Raw genomic sequence first — 21,060 nt, 5'->3', positions numbered from 1 at the left:
AAAAGTCCAAACTCCTTAGCTTAACATTTAGGCCCTGACCAGCTTGACTCCTTTATGTCCTCTAGGGTTCAGGGACTCCCCATTTCCAACCCTAGACACCTAAATCCTTGTTTCCCGAGGTAATTGGAAAGAGATAACATGAATGCTTCAAAATTAAAGATAATAACAATATCGTTTGGGTGAAAACTCCAAAATTTTCTCTGTCATCATGAGAATTGATTTTAGGCTAATGATATTTTTTTTTTCTCCCCTAGCCTCTCTCTGGGACAGTGTAGAATATGGTTAGATTGCTGAGGTTAGTTAGATAGTTTGGCTTCACTAATTATTATTGGCTGTGTGCCTTTGGGCAAGTTTCTAGACTTTCCCTGACCTGGTTTCTTTCTTTCTTTCTTTCTTTCTTTCTTTTTTTTTTTTGTAAAAAGGGAATAAAGTTTCTGTCTTATGGGTTTAAGAGTTACCTGCAGTAATGTACGTAAACTCTTTTAAACATCATAGTTAGCAGATGGTCAGTAATGGTGCCCATTATCATTTTTATGATTGCTGCTTCACCTCTAAGTATATCATACAATTCACTGAAGTCGCTATTAGAGCACTCTATTGAACAGGAGTCAGATCTGGACTCCCACCAGCATGCGACCTTGCACAAATCCCTTTCTAGGCTACGGATTCTTCATCTGTAAAATACGGGTGTGTTGCTGGGATGCGGAGATGCACCACGTGCAGATTAGACTCGTGGATCTCTAAAAATCCTGACATCTCTTAAGCTCCATGGGGGTCAGCCCCAGTTTCCCTCACAGGGCTATCCAATCTTATCTCCCAGACAGGCAGGTCTGAATCCTGATCTTTTTTCTTGACCATGAGGAATTCACCCCTCTTTCCGCTTCATTTTCCTTGTTTCTAAAACAACAACACACAAAACAGTTTTTGAAAACAAACACAGGCACTTCTTCCTTCCTAGCAGTGTTCCCACAAGCACTAAGCTAACAGTGGACGCTCGGCCTTCTCTCTTCTGCTTCTAAGTTTCTCAGTCACCTCCTGCAGCACCCCACTCCCAATCTTCCTGCCTGCCTTCGGTCCGGCTGGTCGGCCACTGCCTTACACTGCCTTCTCTAAACAGGCTTAAGTGTTTAGGTCATTCTACCGAGTTCTGCACCTCGTATCATAAAAAACGATCCTCAAGCATGAAGCGTGAAGGACGGGTGCAGGGGAGCCTGAGGAATGAATGAAACCAATAGGGGAAGGCAGCCAGCGCAGGCCCCGCCCCCAGACGCGCCCCGCCCCGCCCCGCCCCGCCCCGTCTCCCGACACCTGGTGGCGTGGAAGCAGCCTTTGCCTTTCTCCCACCCTTCAAATCCCGCTCGCTTGCTGGACTCCCGTGAGATCTGGAGCTTCCCCCGGAAGACCCGCCCCCTGTGCCGTGGAGGCCAATGGGCTAGGGCGACGGTTGCGACGGTTGGATTTTGAAGGAGCCAATGAGTGCTTGGAGCGGAGAGTTTAAGTCGTCCAAGTCCTCACTGCTAAAGCCGGTCTAGGATCGGAACCTGCTCTAAATTGACGGTGAGAGACGGCTGGACTGAGCACACCGGTCTGGGACCGCGGCCGAGGGTGCTGGGCCGGGAAGGACTGCGGCAAGGGTGGTCCTGACTGTGGCCGGCCGCCCCAGAGCACGGTCGCCTCTCTTACTCTGGGGCTCAGCGGGCAGCCACTGCAAGGAACCCTCTCCCTCCAGACGCTTCCATGGCCCAGTTCGTGTTCGAGAGTGACTTGCACTCGCTGCTGCAGCTAGATACACCAATCCCCAATGCACCCCCTGCGCGCTGGCAGCGCAAAGCGAAGGAAGCCGCGGGGCCGGCTCCCTCACCTATGCGGGCAGCCAACCGATCCCACAGCGCCGGCAGGACCCCAGGCCGAACTCCTGGTCAGTAGGGTGCGGCGGGTCGCTAGGAGGAAAGGGCAAGGGCTTGAAGCAGCCTTCACGCCTCCTCCCCCTGAGCCGGGTCTGACAGTGTGGCTTCCCTGTCCCTGTCCCAGGCAAATCCAGCTCCAAGCTTCAGACCACTCCCAACAAACCTGGCGGTGACCGCTATATCCCCCATCGCAATGCTTCCCAGATGGAGGTGGCTAGCTTCCTCCTGAGCAAGGAGAACCAGCCCGACAACAGTGAGACGCCCACCAAGAAGGTATGTATCCCAGGGGACTTCTAGCAGGAAACTGGTCTGTGAAATCTAGATAATAGAGCCACCTCATCCCCACTCTTATGTGCCAGGAACATCAGAAAGCATGGGCTTTGAATCTGAACGGTTTTGACATGGAAGAAGCCAAGATCCTTCGGCTCAGTGGAAAACCACAAAATGCCCCAGAGGGTAAGATGTCAGTCTAGCCCCAGGACTCAGGGTGGATGAGATGACTGTCTGCCTTTTCCACCTAAGACTGAGAGGAAGGAAGTGCTTATCTGGCCTTCCTGTCTAAAGGCATGTAGAAGTGTCAATCCTCCCAGTCTAGATCCATTCTGTTGCCACAGGTTACCAGAACAGGCTAAAAGTACTCTATAGCCAGAAGGCCACGCCGGGCTCCAGCAGGAAGACTTGCCGCTACATTCCTTCCCTGCCAGACCGCATCCTGGATGCCCCTGAAATCCGGAATGACTACTGTAAGTTCAGTCTTCTCCTTGTCCAGCGGATGGAGAAAGAGGGAGAGAGAGGGACAAGGCAAACGGGACAGCTCATACTCTTCCCTTTCCCCTCTGGTAGACCTGAACCTTGTGGATTGGAGCTCTGGGAATGTACTGGCTGTGGCTTTGGACAACAGTGTATACTTGTGGAGTGCTAGCACTGGTGACATTTTGCAGCTGCTGCAAATGGAGCAGCCTGGGGACTATATATCTTCTGTGGCCTGGATCAAAGAGGGCAACTACCTGGCTGTGGGCACCAGCAGTGCCGAGGTGCAGGTGAGACTTGTCCTGGTGCTGCAGCTCTACTGTCCCCAGACCCAGGGGGCTTGCCCAGCAGGACGATGCTGATGCCAAGTCCCGATCCTCACAGTCTTCTCTCTCTGTAGCTATGGGATGTGCAACAGCAGAAACGGCTTCGAAACATGACCAGTCATGCTGCCCGAGTGGGCTCCCTCTGTTGGAATAGCTATATCCTGTCCAGGTCAGTGGCTTTACTAATCTGTTACAAAATCAGATTTTGGCCCCCCTCTCCCTGGACTGTACACCTCTGAACAGAAGCAGCTCTGGCCTGCCGCCTGTTTGGCACTGCTACAGGACTTGGTTCTCTTCTCCCCTCCCGCAGTGGCTCACGCTCTGGCCACATCCACCACCATGATGTTCGGGTAGCAGAACACCATGTGGCCACACTGAGTGGCCACAGCCAAGAAGTGTGTGGCTTGCGCTGGGCCCCAGATGGACGACATTTAGCCAGTGGCGGCAATGACAACTTGGTCAACGTGTGGCCTAGTGCTCCTGGAGAGGGTGGCTGGGTTCCTCTGCAGACCTTCACCCAGCATCAAGGGGCTGTCAAGGTGAGAGTGGGGCTGGGCTGGGCCTCTGCAGACTCTCACCTAGAACAACCTGGGGACTATTAAGAGGACGTGGGATGATGGAATTGGACCGAGTTAATCTGATGTGCCCGGTAACTCCTTGTCTTGCTCCAGCACCTGCTGACTTCACCTTTGTCCCATCTAGGCTGTAGCTTGGTGTCCCTGGCAGTCCAACGTCCTGGCAACTGGCGGGGGCACGAGTGATCGACACATTCGGATCTGGAACGTCTGCTCTGGGGCCTGTCTGAGTGCCGTGGATGCCCATTCCCAGGTAGTCCTTATTCCAGCCTCACTCCCAGACGTGCTGTTATTCTGTGTAGCTTTCCTGGGCAACCTCCTCCCCTCCAATCGCTTCACCGAGGCAATACTGGCATGATCGCCAAGCTCAGATGTAACCCTTCAATTCCAGACACACATTTTCAACAGTCCACAGCCAGCCTGTCTCTAACCCCACATTCTGTAAGGTGGCACCACCCTAGTATGTCCCAAATTAAACTTGTCGCTTCCCCTTGCCTCCCTGAAATGTGTGTTCCTCCTCTGCTATTTGAGAGGGATAGTAAGAAATCTGAACAAGACTCTTTCATCTTCCTCACCTAGTCACCAAGATATATCAGTTTACCCTCAGAGTATCATTCACATGTGTCCCCTCCCCTCGGCCTCATCCTTCTTCCTGTGGAGACTCACAGCACTGGTCTTTTATTGCTTCCAGTCTGCCCTCTATATTGGTCTGGGTAGTCTGTTTCTGTCCTCCTCAAGCCCTGCAAGGGCTCCCAATTACCTACAGTGTATAATCCAAATGTTTTAGAATGATATTTGAGGTCCTAGCTCAAAGGTGGGTCTCCCTGCAGGCACTGCAGCTTCCTCTCCTGACACCCCCCCTGCCCAGTACATGCAGACTTTGCTTTATTCTAGCCTCAGACTCTGGAGCCAGAGTTCAAATTCTGGCTCTGTCACCTACTAACTTAACTAATTTAATGTGCATGTGAGTTTAGACAACTTACTGAATCTTCCAACTGATTTCTCATCTGTAAAATGGTTAACGGGTCTAACTCTCAAAAGGGTTTTGTAAGGACTACAGTTACTCAAGTCTGAGTCTGTAGCCTCTGGCAGAGTGCCTGACACCACAGTGGACGCGGTTCCAATTTGAGTAGTGTTGGCTCTATGTATGTCATGCCCATGCCATCTCCTCTCCACAGGTGTGCTCCATCCTCTGGTCTCCCCACTACAAGGAGCTCATCTCAGGCCACGGCTTTGCCCAGAACCAGCTGGTTATTTGGAAGTACCCAACCATGGCCAAGGTGGCTGAGCTGAAAGGTAGGTGCTAAGTGACAGGCACAAAAGAGCACATATTGTATGGCTATTTGTATGAAATGTCCAGTAGAGGCAAATGCAGAGAGACAGAAAACAGATTAATGGTTGCCAGAGGCTGGGAGGAGAGAGTACTGAGGAGTGACTGTCTTTATGGAATGATGAATTATCATTGTGATGGTTGCACAATTTTAGAAACCAATGAATTGTATGCTTTAAAAGGATCAATTTTATAGTATGTGACTTGTTAATTATCTCAATTAAACTGTTACAAAAACTCTCAAAATTGGAAGGGTATAGGTACCTACCATCCTATGTATTGCTCTCCTTTTTTTCCTCCTCACATCCCAGGTCACACAGCCCGGGTGCTCAGTCTGACTATGAGCCCAGATGGGGCTACAGTGGCGTCCGCAGCAGCAGATGAGACCCTGCGGCTGTGGCGCTGCTTTGAGCTGGACCCTGCCCGGCGGCGGGAGCGGGAGAAGGCCAGTGCGGCCAAAAGTAGCCTCATCCACCAAGGCATCCGCTGAGGACCAACTCCTCGAAGTGTTTTGTGGGGTTTGTTTTTTGTTTTGTTTTGTTTTTTTACTTTTCTAATAAAGTCACGTCTCCCTCTCTTCTGGCATGACCTCTGTCCCAGCAGCCTTCCCAGAGGCTCCTCTCTACTGTAATCAGAGAGCTAGAAACATCGATCCTGCGGGCACCTTGACCACCCATCCTGTTTGCAGACAGGCTGGCAGGCTTTGTACCCACTTCTTCCATTGACACATGTACACACACAGCCACTGTGCTTTCCTCTGTCACTTTTAATAAAGACATAAAGGAGTGAGCAGCCTCCGCAGGCTATATTCCCAGGCCCCCCACCCACCCTGACCTTTGGCCAAGAATCTTCTACTTCATTGTGGGGTGGAGAAAGGGGGAACCTGGGTCCACAGTGACAGATTATTGCTGACCTCTTCAGTGTGAGGAAAAAGGCCACAAGACCCTGGTGGGGGCCAGCCCTGAGTGCTCCTCTCCCAAGTGTAAGGCAGGGAGGGGGAAGTAAGTGTCCAGCCCTTTCAGCCCCGGCTCTGGAGTGGCAGAGGGCAATGAGGCCACATCCCTGGGGCTGGCCGGGGGAAGTCAGGGAGGAACGGAAGCGGTGGTCTCTGTGTACCAGCTGTGGGGAGCAGAGAGCTGTCTGCTGCTCAGTCCTGACCACATAAGCCCTGGTCACAGGTGTAGCTGGGGAGGACAATGACAGCTGCTGCCCAAGGTGCAGTCCTGAGGCACTTAGGTGGGCACCTAGCTAGGCCACATTTCTTAGTTGGCCTTGACTTTGGTGGTACCTGGAACTCCGTTTTGCTGAACTACACGGGGCAGCCGCTTGCCTTTAGTGTAAGACTGATACCAGAAATTGGAGAAGAGCACGAAGAAGATGGTGCCGTACATCCAGATGAGGTGGATGATGACTGGGTACTGGTAGTTACAACTGGGCAGGAAGTAGTACTGGGAGATGTGCAACGAGACCAGGACAAACTGGATCTGGGACCAAAAGGCATGGGTCAGAGGGCACAGGGAGAGAGGACTGGAGGGCAAGGGGATAGAACACTGAGTGGGGAGGGCTGGAGTCAAAGGTGAGGTAGGTTGGGTAAAGGTAGGGTCCAAACCAGAATGCTGGGGGGATGATTGTGGGTCAGGCTCAGGCCCCTCACCAGCTGGATGGCTGTCATGTGCTTTTTCCACCAAAGGTAGGGCTGAGCCACAGGGCCAAGGGCAGACAATCCATAGTACAGGTACATGATGACGTGCACAGAGGAGTTTATCATGGCGTGGAAAGAGCCCATTCCTCCTGTGAGTGGACAACAAACAGGGTCAGGAGAGTCAAGCCTCTGGTGCCCAGGACCTGTCCCTCCCCCAGTGGCCTTCGCCACTCACCTGGGGCTATTTTTACCCCCCACCACCAGCTCCAGGGAAGCACTGAGTGATGGAAGACATGTAGGAAGGTCACCTGTCCATCTTTCTTCCGAAGAACAAAGATCACCTGAGAGAAGTGTGGGGGGAAGGGGCTTCAGAGCCAAGGCCTCTCACTTCTTTCTCCCCACACGTTCCCAAATCTCATGTAATTACTCACTGTGTCTATCAGCTCAATGAACTTGGAGAAGAGGAAGAGCCAGGCCACTCGAACCATCTGTAAGAAGTCAGGACATCTTTAGGACTGCCAAGAGCCTCTCTAAACGGGCCTATAAGATGGCACATACAAAGTACTCTTACCCCTGGTTGTTTGGGCCCTGGCCTCCGCCGCCACTTACCCTAAGTGCCTCCGGGTTGTTGGAAAAGTCCACTGGGTCGCAGCGCCAGGTGTAGGAACTTAGCCAGCCGGACATCAGGAACTATGAAGAAGTGTGGTTTAGAGAGCCAGACATCCTTCCCTCCCCCAGATCTCTTCTGTTCTCTAGACCAGCGGTCCCCAAGCATGGCCTGGAGGTTGGGCACCCCTGCTCTAGATGGAGAAACAGAGCTGAGCCTCTCTGGAAAGATGCCTCCTCTAGCCCAAGGGCCCACCCACTATCCTGTAGGAATAAAGCTGAGGCATCCCAGGGGCCTACCTCATAGACAATGTAGAGAGAAAGTGCCACCAGTGAGAAGTTGTAGACAACCATGAAGCCACGGAGCTGGAAGGGCTTCCGGTTGGCCATGATGCGAGGCCCCAGTGAGAGAACGAAGTATACATAGGTCAGGAGGATGGAGGTCATTAGCAGGGGGGACCCCATCAGAGGGTAGCCCTGGAGCCGCGGATCTATGAATAAGGGTAAAAGAAGTAAGGAAGGGTCACAGAGTCCAAATGGTCCCCACCAGGTTTGCAGACATGAGGTCAGGTCACAAAGGGTCAAGGGGTCTGTAAGGAGGAAGGGCTAGTAGACAGCATCTCACCTGCATGCTTCATCATCTCCTGGTACAAGTTCACAACAGCCTCCATCCTGGCTAAGGACTCTGGTGAGGTCAGGTGGATAGGTGTCAGAGAGGGCTGACTGTTCCCCTAACGTCTCTCCCCCCCCCCCCCCCATTTAACCCTTGACCCACAGACAGGACACAGACCAGACAGGACAGTTCCAGACACCTTGCCACAGAAAGGACACAGCAGTGAGAGGAAGGAATTGCTAGGGACCAGAGCAAGGAGGAGGCAATGGGAGGCGGGGGTGGGGTGGGTGGGGGATCTGCTTCCCACACATCCTGCATGCCTGGGAAGGGCTGTTCTGCCCTTCCTCTCCACACCTTCCTCTCCTATCCTCACGCTCTGCTCCTCTCCAGGGATTTCTACTTTCTGACTTCCCTTCCCTTCTTCTTCCACAAGAGGACTATCAATTTCTGGTCTCCTTCCAGAGAGGCTTACCTCCTACCACCAGGGAACTCATCTCCAGAACGAACCTCCTCTCCCTTCCTCGCCAGTCTCTCACCTCTCCAGACCTGGGTCTTCCTTCTCTCCAGAGGTCCTCCCCTTTAATTTCTCTTGCCCCATTTCAGGATGCACATCTCCCGGGATGGTCCCTCCTGTCCTCTCGGGAACTGTCCCTCCCTCCTCTCCCCGGCTGAGACACTCCCTCGCGCTCTCCTCTGCCCTCCTGGGCTCTCACCTCCAGCCTCTCCTCTGTCTCAGACGCTCTCCTCTCACCCTTCCTCTCCAGGAGCCTGGCTCTTTGAGACTCCTGCCCTGGCGGCTCCACCTGTCTGACTAGATCTGGCAGCAGCCCCGCCCTCTGCCCACCCCCACTGCACAGCGTCAGAGGTGGAGGGTGGGTCCAGGCCACAGGTCAGTGCCTGGAGGACCCACCAGGATTGAGAAAGCCAAGTAAGCACAGAACTCACCACCCACCCAGCCACCTCGGGCCAGTCAGATGAGCTCTAGGTTTTGAGCCAAAAACCTGGACTCCAGCCCCAGGCCTAGCCTCAGCCCAAAGAGAACTGCTGAAAACCCATACCAGGGCATCCTCTCCTAAACGAGCCATAAATTCTCAGGCTGTCCTACTTCAGAATGGGTACCATCACCCCTCTCTCCCAGGGAGGGGCCGGGAGCCAGTGGCATGTGAGGAGGTGGGGAGTGGGGGAGGTATCAGGAATCTTCCCCTCCCTCAAGGAGGGGTCATAATTGACTAGGCCCTCTGCCTCTCTGAGCCTGAAGGAATGTCGGGGGAGGGCTCGAAGGGACACAAAAGCCTTGGCCGGGAGGAGAGCCTGGGACTCCAGATAGACAGCCCCCAAGGGGCAAGGCGCTCCCCAAACAGCCAGCACAGCAGGTGCTCCGCGAGCTGCCTGCACTCGGGTTGGCTAGGTTCCCTCCACCCAGAGAAGCAACCCTGCAGGTACTAAGTAAAGAGCACAACTTCTGACAGTCACGGGGGCTGCACACACATCTCACAGACGCTCCTCCAACCTCCACGCCCACCCACAACTGCCCCACCACGGTCAGGCCCCCAGCCCTCCCACACACAGCGCCCCTGCCACAGCTCTCCCTCTGCCCCGCGACAACGCGCCAGTGGCGGGCACACGCATGCACACAGAGCCCACCTGCCTCCTGCCGGCTGCAACTGCCCTTGTCTGACAAACCACCCGGACAAGTCTCTGTGGACTTTGACATGCACGGTCCCTAATACTCAGGTCCGCTCCTAGCTACGCACACAGCTGGCAAACACACCTAAACACACATACAGGAGCCGCATTACCATGTGCAAGTGCTTGTGCTCACATGCAGGTTTCCTCTCACGTCTGTGAGTCTCAGACGAGCGCGGTCACAGACATAAACTCACACAGCCCACCTGCAGATGAATGAAGCCAACACCACCCACGCCATGTGGAGACATACACCTGCCCTGGGTGACGCACACCCACAACTCTTTTCACCGACGGCAGTCATCATTCATTCATTCACAGTCAGAGTGTTGCTGGCTGCTTATTCTGGGGTAGGGCCTGCCCAGAAGCATGTGCTCTAACACACAGCTCCTCCTCGACCCGTGTGAGCTTGCCAGCTTGTTATCTCCCAGTCTCTCTCTGCCACCATCCCCAAGTTCACCTCCCCCACCCCCACACACAGGCACCCTGGAGGTCAGGGGTGGCTTCCAGGCTTCTGGAAGGCCCTCTCCCCAAGTTTGAGGAGAGTCCGGGTGTGTCCCCAGTAGGGAAACTCGGTCTGGTCCTTCCTTCCTTTAAGATGGATGGAAGGGAAAAGGAGACAGGCGAAGGGAGCAGCGGGGGTGCAAAAGGGCGCCAAGGGGAGGGAGGAGTAAGAGACGGACAGGGGCCAAGAGTAGGAGGAGGTGGAGGAAGGCCCAGGTTCAAGCAAATGGGGGCCAGGCGCGAGGGAGGCTGCTGGGGAGGCCCAGCCCCGGAGAGCTGGGACCTCCCACCCACTCTCCACAGGCACAGCCTCGCCCACTGCCTGGGCAGGGCCGGGCCGGGCCGGGTGGCCCCGCGGGTCAGGGGCCTGGGCACGTGGCGAGCTCGCCCTGGGAGGTCCCGACTCACCAGTGGGGGCCAGGCGGGCAGTCGTGGAGGGCTGGGATGGAGCAGGGCTGGAAAGGTGTCCCCAGGGCCAGCCTGCCTGCCACTTCCTCATCTGCTGGGCCGACTTTCTGTCACCAGAGGGGGAGAGGGCGGGCCGGGTAGGGGGCGCCCGCTGATTGGGCCTCTGGTCAAGGCAGGAGGGGCTCTGCTGGGCCCGCAGGGCGGAGGCAGGGGCGGGCCGCCAGGCCCCTGGCAGGAAGCGCGCCCAGCCCCGGCTCCCCACCCCTTCCCGCCGCATCTCCTCCAGCCTCGGTCAGCTCGAGCGGCCTGGCCAGGGCCCTCGCCCGCCGAAACTGCACCCTGCGCCTTCCTAGTGTTTAGCCCCTGCGTGGCCTCCTTCTGGACCCTCTGGGATTCGTCCACCAGCACGACCAACACAGCTTCTGTTCGTAGCCGACCCACCCCACCTGGGACCTTGGAGCAAGTTCCAGGGTCAGCCGTCCCCTCATAGAGCTACCTCTCCAGAGAGTGGGACCGGAGGGGTGGGCTGCAGGTAGCCTCTCTGTCTGTGCCTGGAGAGTGGACTCGGTAGGCGGGAAGGTCTCAGCCCAGGGAGCCGCTGTGTGGGGAAGCCTTCCTTACCAGCCCATAAACTTGGGTGAGCCCAGCATTAGGAGTTGAGGAGAGGACCGTGTGGGCCGGAGGTGGGAGAATACAAGTAGCCCGGGGCAGGGGAAATTAATGAATCACTGGCTAGCTGGCCTCTTCAAGGCTGTGGAAGGGAAAAGGGGAAGTGAAGCCAGCTGTGGCTGAATGTGGAAGGCCAAATGGAGCAGTTTGGTTTATTCTGGAAGCAGAGGAGAAACCAAAGAGTTTTGAGGAGGCTACAATCAGACCTGTGTTAGTAAATACCCACATATTACTGACCACCTACCATGTGCAAGACGGGGTTAATTGCTGGTGGCACATCAATGAACAAGGCAGATGCTGTCCCCAGATGGGGTTTACTGTCTAGCCAAATCACTTCACACTGGCAGCCAGTGAGAGAGGGTGCTGGGGGGGACCAGGTGACAGACCACCCTCACCCAAGAAGGTCTGGAAGCTGACAGGCTTGGAATAGACACTGGAGGTTTCCCCGAGACAGCTGATCTCACTCTGTACACTTAGTTGTCTTTATCTGGCTCCCTGCACCTCCCCACACCATACACTCACCAACTAGACAGAACCCCTGGGTTGAGCACTAGGTTTCAGCAAAATGAAATCTGTATCTCCAGCAGCTCCTGGAACAGTGCTGATAATTGCACACAGTGATCCAGTAACTGTGCACAGGACTGTATGATGTACATGTGGAGTTCAGAGGAGGTGGCAGTTTGGGAGAAACAATGTGTTCATCAGTGGTGGAATGTAGCTTTGTGGAGGGGCTTCCTCAGTGCTGCAGCTGGTAAAGAACCTGCCTGCCAATGCAGGAGATTCAGGTTCCATCCTGGGTTAGGAAAGATCCCCTGGAGAAGGAAATGGCAACCCACTCCAGTATTTCTGCCTGGGAAATCCTATGCACAGAGAAGCCTGGTGGGCTACAGTCCATGGGGTCGCAAGAGTCAGACACTTAGCCACTAACCAACAAGCTATGTGAAAGTTTAGTCTTTGAGTTAAGAGGTCAGAGCCAAAGTACAGTTCTGATCCAGCCCACGAGTACCTACGACTACCTACCCGTGAAAGGAAATGGCAAAAGAATTTAAAAGGCTCAGACTAATTAGCATTGTACGTGAATGCTGACCTGGTCTGGTCCTCAGCCTCCCCCCATTCTCCTGGGCCACACCCTATGCTTTAACTGTTCCCCAAGGATATCAACATCTTTCATATACCCCCACACCTCCAAGCCCTGTCTCCTAACTCAAGATAAAAGCAGCTTTTCCAGGCAATAAAACAGTCCCTCCCTTCGCTTTCACAATCTGCAATTCAATTATCTGCATATCCCCTCACTGTTAAGTTTTTTTCAGCAAGGACCAATATTTTAGTTGTCTCTGTACCTCTAGTATCTGACCAATGTTGGACTCATCTGCTCCTTCACAGTGTTTGCAGAGTATTAGGGTGAATGAGAAATGTGAGAAGGGGAACAGAAGTTGAGGGACCCAGAGTCAAGTGGGAAGACAGTAAGAATTCAAAAGCTTTTCTACTTGCCTTGGGATGCCAGTATCTGTTGAGTCAATAAATATTTATTGTGTTAGGTATACTTCAGTAGCCCTGGGGGTCACACCTAACTCCAAAGACCTGATTTTAAATCTCCAGTTAGTACTTATATGACTTAATGTAAGTGCCTGAACCTCCAATAGCACCTGTCTCATAGGATTGTGAAGATTAAAGGAGATGACCCAGGTAAAGTACTCAGCACTGTTTCTACCTTGATATTTCATAGCTAAGGGGTGAAGCAAGAAGGTATATGCTTGTATGTCGATTAATGAGCATTCATTCAACAAATACTTCCTAAATAAACTGCAAAGCACTGTTTGGAGAGCACTATTGAGAGGTTTGGACTAAGTGTCCATCTAGGGACAAACAAAGCAGACTGTTACAAGTGATGAAACAGTTCCTGAGGTTAAATATGGTAGAGATGTATGTGTGGGTGCTGTGCTCAATTCTATCCAACTCTTTCCGACCCCATGGACTGTCACTCGCCAGCCTCCTCTATCCATGGAACTTTCTAGATAAAAAAACTGGAGTGGGCTGCCCTTTCCTACTCTAGGGGATCTTCCCAACCCAGGAGTCAAACCCACATCTCTCGCATCTCTTGCCTTGGCAGGAGGATTCTTTACCACTGTGCCACCTGGAAGAGATAGAGATCTTCAACTATCCATTAGTCAACTGAACCACGCTGGTATTAATAAATGACCACAGCAAGCCCTCAGTAAAGGCCCACTGACTACATGAACATGCCCAAAGACTCACTTCCTTCAGTTCCAGTCCTAGTCCTAGGAGAAAGCACCTTCAAATATCTGATATAGACCACCAAACCAGGTCTTACCAAATGGCATCTCCAAGGCACTGGGGTTCCTGAAAAATATTCACAGTCTAGAGAAGAAGACAGATAGATAAATTAACAGTTACAATAGCAAGTGGTGAGTTAAACCGAGAGGGCTAAGAGCAGCAAGGGTGTGTGTGGGGGGCACCTTACCCCAAGCTGGGGGTTAGTTCTTGAAGGCTTCACAGTAATGACACCAAAGCTGAGTGTTAAAGAAGGCAGGGAAACATTTTCAGGCAGACGGAAGCATATGTGTGAAGGCATGGAAGCAGGAGATATGGCTGGCGTGGGGAGTTCTGGGGAGTCTCCAGTCCAGAGGGCATGTGGGTAAGGGGGGAACGTTGGCAGGAGTCAGTCATGAAGAGCTCTGTATGGCCTGGTATGAGGTCTGAATTTAGCTGTTAATCTTTTTTAGCCCTGGCTGCACACCAGAATCACCTGCTGAGTTTTTAAAATATCAGTGCCTGACTCTCACCTCCAGATTGATTCTAAAGGTTTTGATTTTGATTTTTCACATATATGCCTTTACTGTGAGCAGCAGGTAGGACACTTCCGGCAACAGCAGAAACAAAAACCAAAAATTAATTTACCAAAGGAAGGATTCAGTAAGGACCCTTGGTTGGAACCCTTGGGAGCTCAGACAGACAGTGACCCAGAGCAGCAGGCAGAGGACTTGAAAGCCAATGAAGAGTGAGGCCTCCAATGAGATGAGGAGCTCTTTGTAGATATCCCAAGTGTACTTGGTGGAGGTGACCTTATAAACAAAGAACCAGGAGGTGAAGAACATGTCAACAGCCAACAGTACCACAGTCACAGGGGGAAAGATAACTGGGTTCACTGGACTGGTATATCAACTTAGGGCCTCAAGCTCCATTTTGCTGGGTTCAAGGTAATCCACTGCTCCCCTAAGGGTTGTTTTTAATGGAAAGAGGCTTAAGCGTGTTTATGTGCTGTGTGGAAGACAATGAGATACAGCACACACGGGGCAGCGGTGAGGGGCGCAGTTTAGACTTTGGCTCAGGAAAGCACCTTATAGGCTGAAATATACAGAAAAGAAGGCTAAGTTTGTCAACGGACGGCAAGGAAATGGGACCATTTAGAATCTGCAGGGAAGCTGGGTAGAAGGTCTTGGAGGTAAGATGGTCCATGGAACGCTACCTACACTGGGGGCAGGCTGATAAACTGGAGAAATTGAAAAAGTCCAGGAAGTCATTTTTGATAAGGATAAAGGCCAGATGTGCGTGTGGGCAGGGAAGAATACCAAGTTCAATAGCTGAAACTCCCCCTGAAATTCATGGAGCCTTCCTGACTAAAGGGAAGTGAGGTGACTACTTCCCCTGGGCCCCACCCTCTCTGACTCACACCTCACTCACATGGGTCTTTCTCCATCGTCCCTCCCCAGAAGATAAACTACTGATTTACCTTCTCCAGGGTTCAGTCTGAAAACCACCATCTGTATGAACTGAACTCTAACAACTCTATTTCCATGATTATGTGGTTTTATGTGTTTCTGGAAAAAAAAAAAATCTAAAGGGAAATGGGATCAAAGAAGCAGGGGGAAGAAAATGGGAAAAGGTATTATCAGCATGTGCCTGCAAGGGAGCCAGTGGAGCAGTGGAGGGAACAGTGTGGAGGCGACAGGCGAACTGGCTGAGAACAGGTACTGAGGGTCAGGCTGAGAGGCAACAGGAGTGGCAGGTAGAAATGGAAGCAGCCTCCTGGGGCATATGTTGAGCTTCTCCCTTCCCCACCTATAAAGGACAAAGGGCACTTTCTAACTGTATCCGCACAGAGGAGTTGAGGGGAGGGCTGTGTCCGTGAGGACAGAGGAGTGAAGATGAGGGGAAGGGCTTGTCGGTTAATGATTCTGCATGTCCATGGGCCTCATTCAGCTCGCTGGTGTCCTCTGCCTAAGGTTGGGACCTTGGCTGAAGGAAGGACATCCAGCCAGCAGAAGAGAGAGGCTACATGCAAACACTCATCATACCGTCTGAACTGAGGGGCTGCCTAAGCCCTTGAGAGGTCAGGGGGACAAGGCCTGATCTGCTGTACGTAGCCAATGCCAACACCCTATGAGTACTGTTCAGTGTTCACCGAACTGAGGTTAAAAAAAAATCCAGTTTGGGGGAAAGGGCTGTGAGAAAATGTGCTGGAAGAGTTCTGGAGAGAGAAAAGGGAAGGCTTCTGGTGAGGTGACAAACCAGGGGAGGTTATCAAGATGGAACAAAGAGAGTTAGCAAGATCTGGAAGATGTGGGAGAAAGGCCAAAGGGGGGAAAGAGAAAATGCAACACTTTCTCTGGCAAGCAAGGGGCCAGCTGCTTCCCACGTGCCCTTACAGTTCGGTCCTGTAAGGTAAGTGCTGTGATCATTGCTTAACAGATGGGGAAAGAATGGAACCAGAACGGGTGAAGGATTTTTTCTCAAGGTGACACAGCAAGTGAGGTGGAAGTAACATAGATGATTCAAGCTGAGGAAAAAGCATGGACAAAGGGATGGCTGGAAGGAAGACTAGGGCAGGAGCAGGGAACTGCAAGTGATTCTATTTGGCTACAGGATCCAGTGAATGAAAGGCCTTCATATGCTGTTAAAAAGTAGGTTGGCCCCAAATCATAAAGTGTTTTGAATGAAAGAAAGAGGAGTTTTTTTTTGTACTGAGATGTCCCTGGACATTTGTAAGGGGTTGGTATGATCCCCACTGTTATTTACAAAGAAAAACCTGGTGACAGCGAGATTATCAAGAGGAAGGCAGAGGAAGGGAGGCCAGGTGGGAGACCAGCTCAGAGGCACAGGTGAGACACAGTGAGGGCCTAACCTAGAACAACAGAGCAAGAAGGAAGATAAGGGGATGGGACCAGAACTGATAGCCAGACTGGCAAGCTGGATAACACCGTGGAGCAGGATGGAGGAAGTGAATGCAGTTTGATATATCCTGAGTTTGAGGAAAGATGGCCCCTTCCACAGGCAATCTGAAACACAGTACTATAAGTTTAGGAGAAAGGATGGGGTTGGGTCATGGGTGGGGGGAAGGTGGTGGTGGTGCGGGGGACAATATCTGCAAATTGTCTGCAGAGATAAAACCACACACAGTAGACTGTTGTAGCTTTGAGTCTGGTTGCATTCAGATACTTTCCCATCCCCCTGCTTTCATTTCCTTTATGGAATTTCTGCCCAACCCCACTGGTGTTCTCTCCATTTCCCTCAGTGCTCCTAATGGCGCAGAATCCAAGCAACAAGAGAGTTCTTCCATGAGATGAACTATATGTAGTAGAGAGGAGAAATGCAGAGACAGAGCCCAAACCCAGACAACACCGAGCCCCTGACCTGCCTGGAGCCAGTCACCCTCCAACTCCCCATCTGTATAACCCAAATCCATTGGGTCTCTCTTTTTTTTCAGTTAAGCTAGTTTAATTGTAGTATGTTATAATCAAAATAGTCTAATATGCTATGTGATAAAGACAAGATTGCTCAGGAGAGAGTAAGGGATTGCTCAGGGGAAGGAGAACAGTATTGGCATTTCAGTGCTGACTATATGCCTGGCGGGGCTTGTATGCCCTTCTAAGAAGCTTGGACTTTATCCTATAGTAAAGTAAGAGCAACTTAAGTTGAATTTGAAACATGCTAAGTAGAAGGTACCTTTCACTGAGCATATTATGGGATTATAGCACTGATTTAGGAGGTGGAAATCGAGGGTCTTGGAACTAAAGTAATCTGCCTAAGGTCACATAATGGATAAGTGTCCAGTTCAGTTCAGTCGCTTAGTCATGTCCAACTCTTTGTGACCCCATGAACCGCAGCACGCCAGGCCTCCCTGTCCATCACCAACTCCCAGAGTTTACCCAAACTCATGTCCATTGAGTTGGTGATGCCATCCAACCATCTCATCCTATCATCACCTCCTCCTGCCTTCAATCTTTCCCAGCATCAGGGTCTTTTCAAATGAGTCAGTTCTTCCCATCAGGTGGCCTAAGTATTGGAGTTCCAGCTTCAACATCAGTCCTTCCAATGAACACTCAGGACTGATCTCCTCAAGGATGGATTGGTTGGATCTCCTAGGAGTCCAAGGGACTCTCAAGAGTCTTCTCCAACACCACAGTTCAAAAGCATCAATTCTTCAGCACTCAGCTGTTCACTAGGTGAACAGGAGGTTGGAGCAAGAGAAAAGAGAGGGCAGACACACCAGGGAGAGGGCAAAGCATGTTTAAGGCATAGAGGTGTGAGACAGCACCTGGTCCACAGGTACTGGCTACAGCTTAGAGTATAGTGACAAGAACCATGGAGTTGCCATGGCAAAACAAGGCCTAAAGGACTGTGGTGACTGTGAAGGGAAGAGAGCAAGCATAGAGCTCTGGTGTGTGATAACCGGTGAATCACACAGCCACCGGTGAAGACCTGAGCCTGGACTGAGTGAGCGGGGACAGAGGACACATCCCAGGTGCACAGGGAGACCTCCGAGTGGTGAAGGGCCCCCTTCAGATGAGATGTGGGCAGACTGGAATTGAGTCCTCAAATAGTGTGGACAGCGAACAGATAGAGCTTAGAAGGGGTGAAAAGGAACACTGCCAGGGAGGAAGCCTGTCATATGGCCTCAACTCAAAATCACAGTTTAGGAGACCAAACTGGGCTTTAATAGAAGACTGTAGGTGACAACTAAGTGGGAGAAAGAAAGTTCACACAACTAGATGTGGAAATGACTCGTTACACTAGGCAAGTCAATGCAGAAATGCTCCAGTGTCTGCTCTGCACACAGTAGGGGATTAAATGTGTATGGAGAGTCTCTCCTAGTGTGAACGTAGCTGTGAGCACAGATGAGCTACAGAGGGAGGAAGAGTTACCTCCGCACAGAGGGACTGGTCAATGATTGATTGAAGCAACAATTGCTGACAGCAGACTTTCAGACACTACCCTGAGGATAGTTAATATTTACTGAGCTTCTACTATTGTCAGGCACACTATCCTAAATGCTTTGTATGTATCAAAATATTTAAACTTCACAGAAGCCTTGAGAAATAGCCACTAGTATTATCATCCCTAGAAATAAGCAATCTGAGGCAGAGAGAGGGAAAGTAACTCGCTGAAGGCCACACAGCTAGCAGGTGGCACAGCTAGAATTTGAACCTAAAGGAAATCAATCCTGAGTATTCATTGGAAGGACTGATGCTGAAGCTGAAGCTCCAACACTTTGGCCAGCTGATGTGAAAAGCCCATTCATTGGAAAAGACCCTGATTCTGGGAAAGATTGACAGCAGGAAGAGAAGGGGGCGGTAGAAGATGAGATGGTTAGATAGCATCACTAACTCAATGGACATGAATTTGAGCAAACTCCAGGAGATATTGAAGGACACAGAAGCCTGGTGTGCTACAGTCCATGGGGTTGCAAAGAGTCAGACATGACTGAGCGACTGGACAACAATCTGGCACTAGAAAATGCTCTTTTAACCGAAATGCTAGACTATACTCTCTTTCCAAGGTCAACCAAATAATAACACTAATAGCAGCAGCTACCACTTACAGTGTTTATAATGGGCCAGATGCCATGTATGCCAGGCATGCACATTTCTTGCCAAAGAAACTATAACTCTCAGATAGAATAATTAGATTGAAACTTTGACAGTGCAGGGTGCTTGAACTTGGGGGGCAATAAAGAACAGCAGGAGCTAGAATAAGTTTGTACAAGGTACAAATGTAGAGCGTAAAAGAGCAGGTCATTGATCGCACCTAGTGGGAATGGCACTGGGCTGTAGACAGACAGGTTTCTTGGAAAGCTTCAGAGTGTGACCTGTGAGCTGAATTTTGAAAGACAATTGGCAGAAATTAAGTCAGGAGAAGTCAGGGAGCTAGATCACAAAAAACTCGACTTGCTTTTCCAGGAAATTTGCGCTGTTTTTCAAACTTGTCCACTGCAATAAATGTAAAAAAAAAAAAAGAATAAGTATCCCCAGAGAATTTAGTGACTTAGTATGAAATTCTTGGGACTAGTTGGAATTTTCCAAAGTCTACTCTTTACTGCATGCCTGATAATTCTGCATTTTGTTTAAGTTACTTCCCTTGAGTAAAATGGGCAGTCTAGGATGAGCTTTACCTTGTAACTTTCAGTATGCCCAGCACACTGCCCCTACCAACCTGCCCAGTATGTGGACCCCAGCTTGAGAACCATAGGAAAGAAACTATCAAAAGGACGTTAATCAAGGGAATAATGTGATCAGATCTGCAGAAATCTATCTGGCAGCCACATGGAAGATGAGTTGGAGTGGGCAAGCCTGGATGCAAGGCGTCCAAACATCACTTTTAAGGTGAGGCTCCAGGTCCCCTTCTCTTCCTGCTCTCAGTCTTTCCCAGAATCAGGGTCTTTTCCAATGAATCAGCTCTTCACATCAGCTGGCCATCCAGGATGGATGGATCCTGGGGAGGCAGAACTGACAGGATTTTTATCTGACTGAGCGTGCAAGTGTTTAGGACAGTTTCCATAGACCTGGCTTAGGTCACACCTAGGATACTAGAAACAGGTTTGGAGGGAAAGATGATTGGACTGGCACATTCAGAACCTGAGGTACCTGTGGATCATAGGGGCAGAAATACCCAATAGGCATCTGCATGTCAGCAAAGAGGTCTGGGCTGTCTGATAAAACTTGTTTGAATTATGTACATAAAAGTGGTGGTCACAGAGACAGCAGATAGAATAAGAAAAGCAGGTTAATGACAGAGTCCTGGAGAATAACAACATTTAAGAAGCAGGCAGAGGGACAGAAGGCCAAAAGCTGCAGAGAAGGGAAGGTCAGAGAAGTGGGAGCCAGTAAAGGGGAAAAGGTGGAAAAGCAATGGCCAGCCCTGTTTAAAACCATGGAGATAAGTAAGAGACAGAAGGACTGAAAGAAGTCTGGATTTAGCTATCAGGTCAACAGTGATCGGAGATAGGCTAGTTCCTGAGGAAGACAGGAAGTGGGGCTAAAGATTGAGTGTGGGGCGTGAAGGAAGATGGTGATGGTAGGCTCCGTATTTCAAGAGCATGGCCGAGAGTCAAGTGAGTGGTGATGTGGGCTCAAGGATTAACATGGAAGGATACTAACCAGAGTCGTGAAAATGGGTGCAGCCCAGAGAAATGAGTACAAAACAAGGATGGTCTACACGTGGGCTGTGGGTCAGGGAAGATTAATTATCAAAATGACCATGAAGGAGAGAAATTTGGGTGACAGCAGGGAAGGGAGTGAAATGGCAGAGGAAACACAGGAAGGGGAGCAGTCCCTGGTGCCTTGGATTCGATTCCATGGAGGAGGTTATCATCATGTGGAAAAGTATAATTTGCTGCCTTTAGGGGGTATTGGAGTCTCTTGCCCAGAGAGAAGGAGATGCCTGAGTGGGAAGGTGACTTCTGGCATTCAATGTATTTATCTCTTGCCCAGAGATATATCTTGCCCAGAGAGGAGATGCCTGAGTGCATATATCGATTCCGTGGGGAAGGTTATCATCATGTGGAAAAGTATAATTTGCTGCCTTTGGGGGGGGAGGGGCGCGGAGTCTCTTGCCCAGAGAGAAGGAGATGCCTGAGTGGGAAGGTGACTTCTGGCATTCAATGTATTTATCTCTGTTGTAACTTTTACTAAAGAACTAGTGAAAGTTAGGAAACAATTTTAGGGAAGTGGTCTAGAGGGAGGTCTGTATTTTAAGCTGCAGGTGACAGGGAAATTTAGGAACAGTTTGGAGGAGTTCAAGGGACTG

At 51.0% G+C, this 21,060-nt stretch overlaps 2 protein-coding genes and 1 pseudogene across 4 annotated transcripts; 1 reads left to right on the top strand and 2 right to left on the bottom strand.

The window, feature by feature from the left end:
- Positions 1-1,427: 1,427 nt before the first annotated feature.
- CDC20 (cell division cycle 20) lies at positions 1,428-5,671 on the top strand. Of its 2 annotated transcripts, XM_065914679.1 has the most exons (11): positions 1,428-1,557; positions 1,730-1,918; positions 2,032-2,180; positions 2,267-2,363; positions 2,522-2,650; positions 2,751-2,947; positions 3,058-3,152; positions 3,294-3,522; positions 3,686-3,811; positions 4,737-4,854; positions 5,200-5,671. In XM_065914679.1, the coding sequence occupies exons 2-11, from the start codon at positions 1,738-1,740 to the stop codon at positions 5,376-5,378; spliced, it is 1,500 nt and encodes a 499-aa protein (XP_065770751.1). In that variant the 5' UTR covers positions 1,428-1,557; positions 1,730-1,737; the 3' UTR covers positions 5,379-5,671. The 2 variants fall into 2 exon arrangements, with proteins under 2 accessions (XP_065770751.1, XP_065770742.1); XM_065914670.1 differs by having other exon boundaries at positions 1,476-1,918.
- Positions 5,672-5,800: 129 nt separating this feature from the next.
- ELOVL1 (ELOVL fatty acid elongase 1) lies at positions 5,801-10,501 on the bottom strand. Of its 2 annotated transcripts, XM_065914699.1 has the most exons (9): positions 10,348-10,474; positions 9,549-9,641; positions 7,762-7,821; positions 7,437-7,627; positions 7,140-7,220; positions 6,962-7,018; positions 6,766-6,871; positions 6,543-6,679; positions 5,801-6,372 (listed from the first exon to the last, which is right to left on the bottom strand). In XM_065914699.1, the coding sequence occupies exons 3-9, from the start codon at positions 7,805-7,807 to the stop codon at positions 6,151-6,153; spliced, it is 840 nt and encodes a 279-aa protein (XP_065770771.1). In that variant the 5' UTR covers positions 7,808-7,821; positions 9,549-9,641; positions 10,348-10,474; the 3' UTR covers positions 5,801-6,150. The 2 variants fall into 2 exon arrangements, with proteins under 2 accessions (XP_065770771.1, XP_065770762.1); XM_065914690.1 differs by lacking the exon at positions 9,549-9,641 and having other exon boundaries at positions 10,348-10,501.
- A 137-nt stretch (positions 10,502-10,638) lies between these two features.
- On the bottom strand, positions 10,639-15,396 carry LOC136153056 (transmembrane protein 258 pseudogene; annotated as a pseudogene).
- Positions 15,397-21,060: the final 5,664 nt, after the last annotated feature.

This window comes from Muntiacus reevesi, chromosome 1 (genome assembly GCF_963930625.1).
Source record: "Muntiacus reevesi chromosome 1, mMunRee1.1, whole genome shotgun sequence".
Classification (NCBI taxonomy): domain Eukaryota; kingdom Metazoa; phylum Chordata; class Mammalia; order Artiodactyla; family Cervidae; genus Muntiacus; species Muntiacus reevesi.
This window is presented reverse-complemented; position numbering and strand designations above follow the sequence as displayed.

What these genes read in the sequence shown, in the direction of transcription:
- CDC20 (XM_065914679.1), top strand. Translation starts at nt 1,738, where the DNA reads ATGGCCCAGTTCGTGTTCGAGAGTGACTTGCACTCGCTGCTGCAGCTA. An exon ending in AATAGCTATATCCTGTCCAG is followed by an intron (nt 3,153 to 3,293) that starts GTCAGTGGCTTT and finishes CCCCTCCCGCAG; the next exon opens with TGGCTCACGCTCTGGCCACA. An exon ending in AGCATCAAGGGGCTGTCAAG is followed by an intron (nt 3,523 to 3,685) that starts GTGAGAGTGGGG and finishes TGTCCCATCTAG; the next exon opens with GCTGTAGCTTGGTGTCCCTG.
- ELOVL1 (XM_065914690.1), bottom strand. Translation starts at nt 10,438, where the DNA reads ATGAGGAAGTGGCAGGCAGGCTGGCCCTGGGGACACCTTTCCAGCCCT. An exon ending in TGCCCGCCTGGCCCCCACTG is followed by an intron (nt 7,822 to 10,347) that starts GTGAGTCGGGAC and finishes TGACCTCACCAG; the next exon opens with AGTCCTTAGCCAGGATGGAG. An exon ending in CTCTCTACATTGTCTATGAG is followed by an intron (nt 7,221 to 7,436) that starts GTAGGCCCCTGG and finishes ACTTCTTCATAG; the next exon opens with TTCCTGATGTCCGGCTGGCT.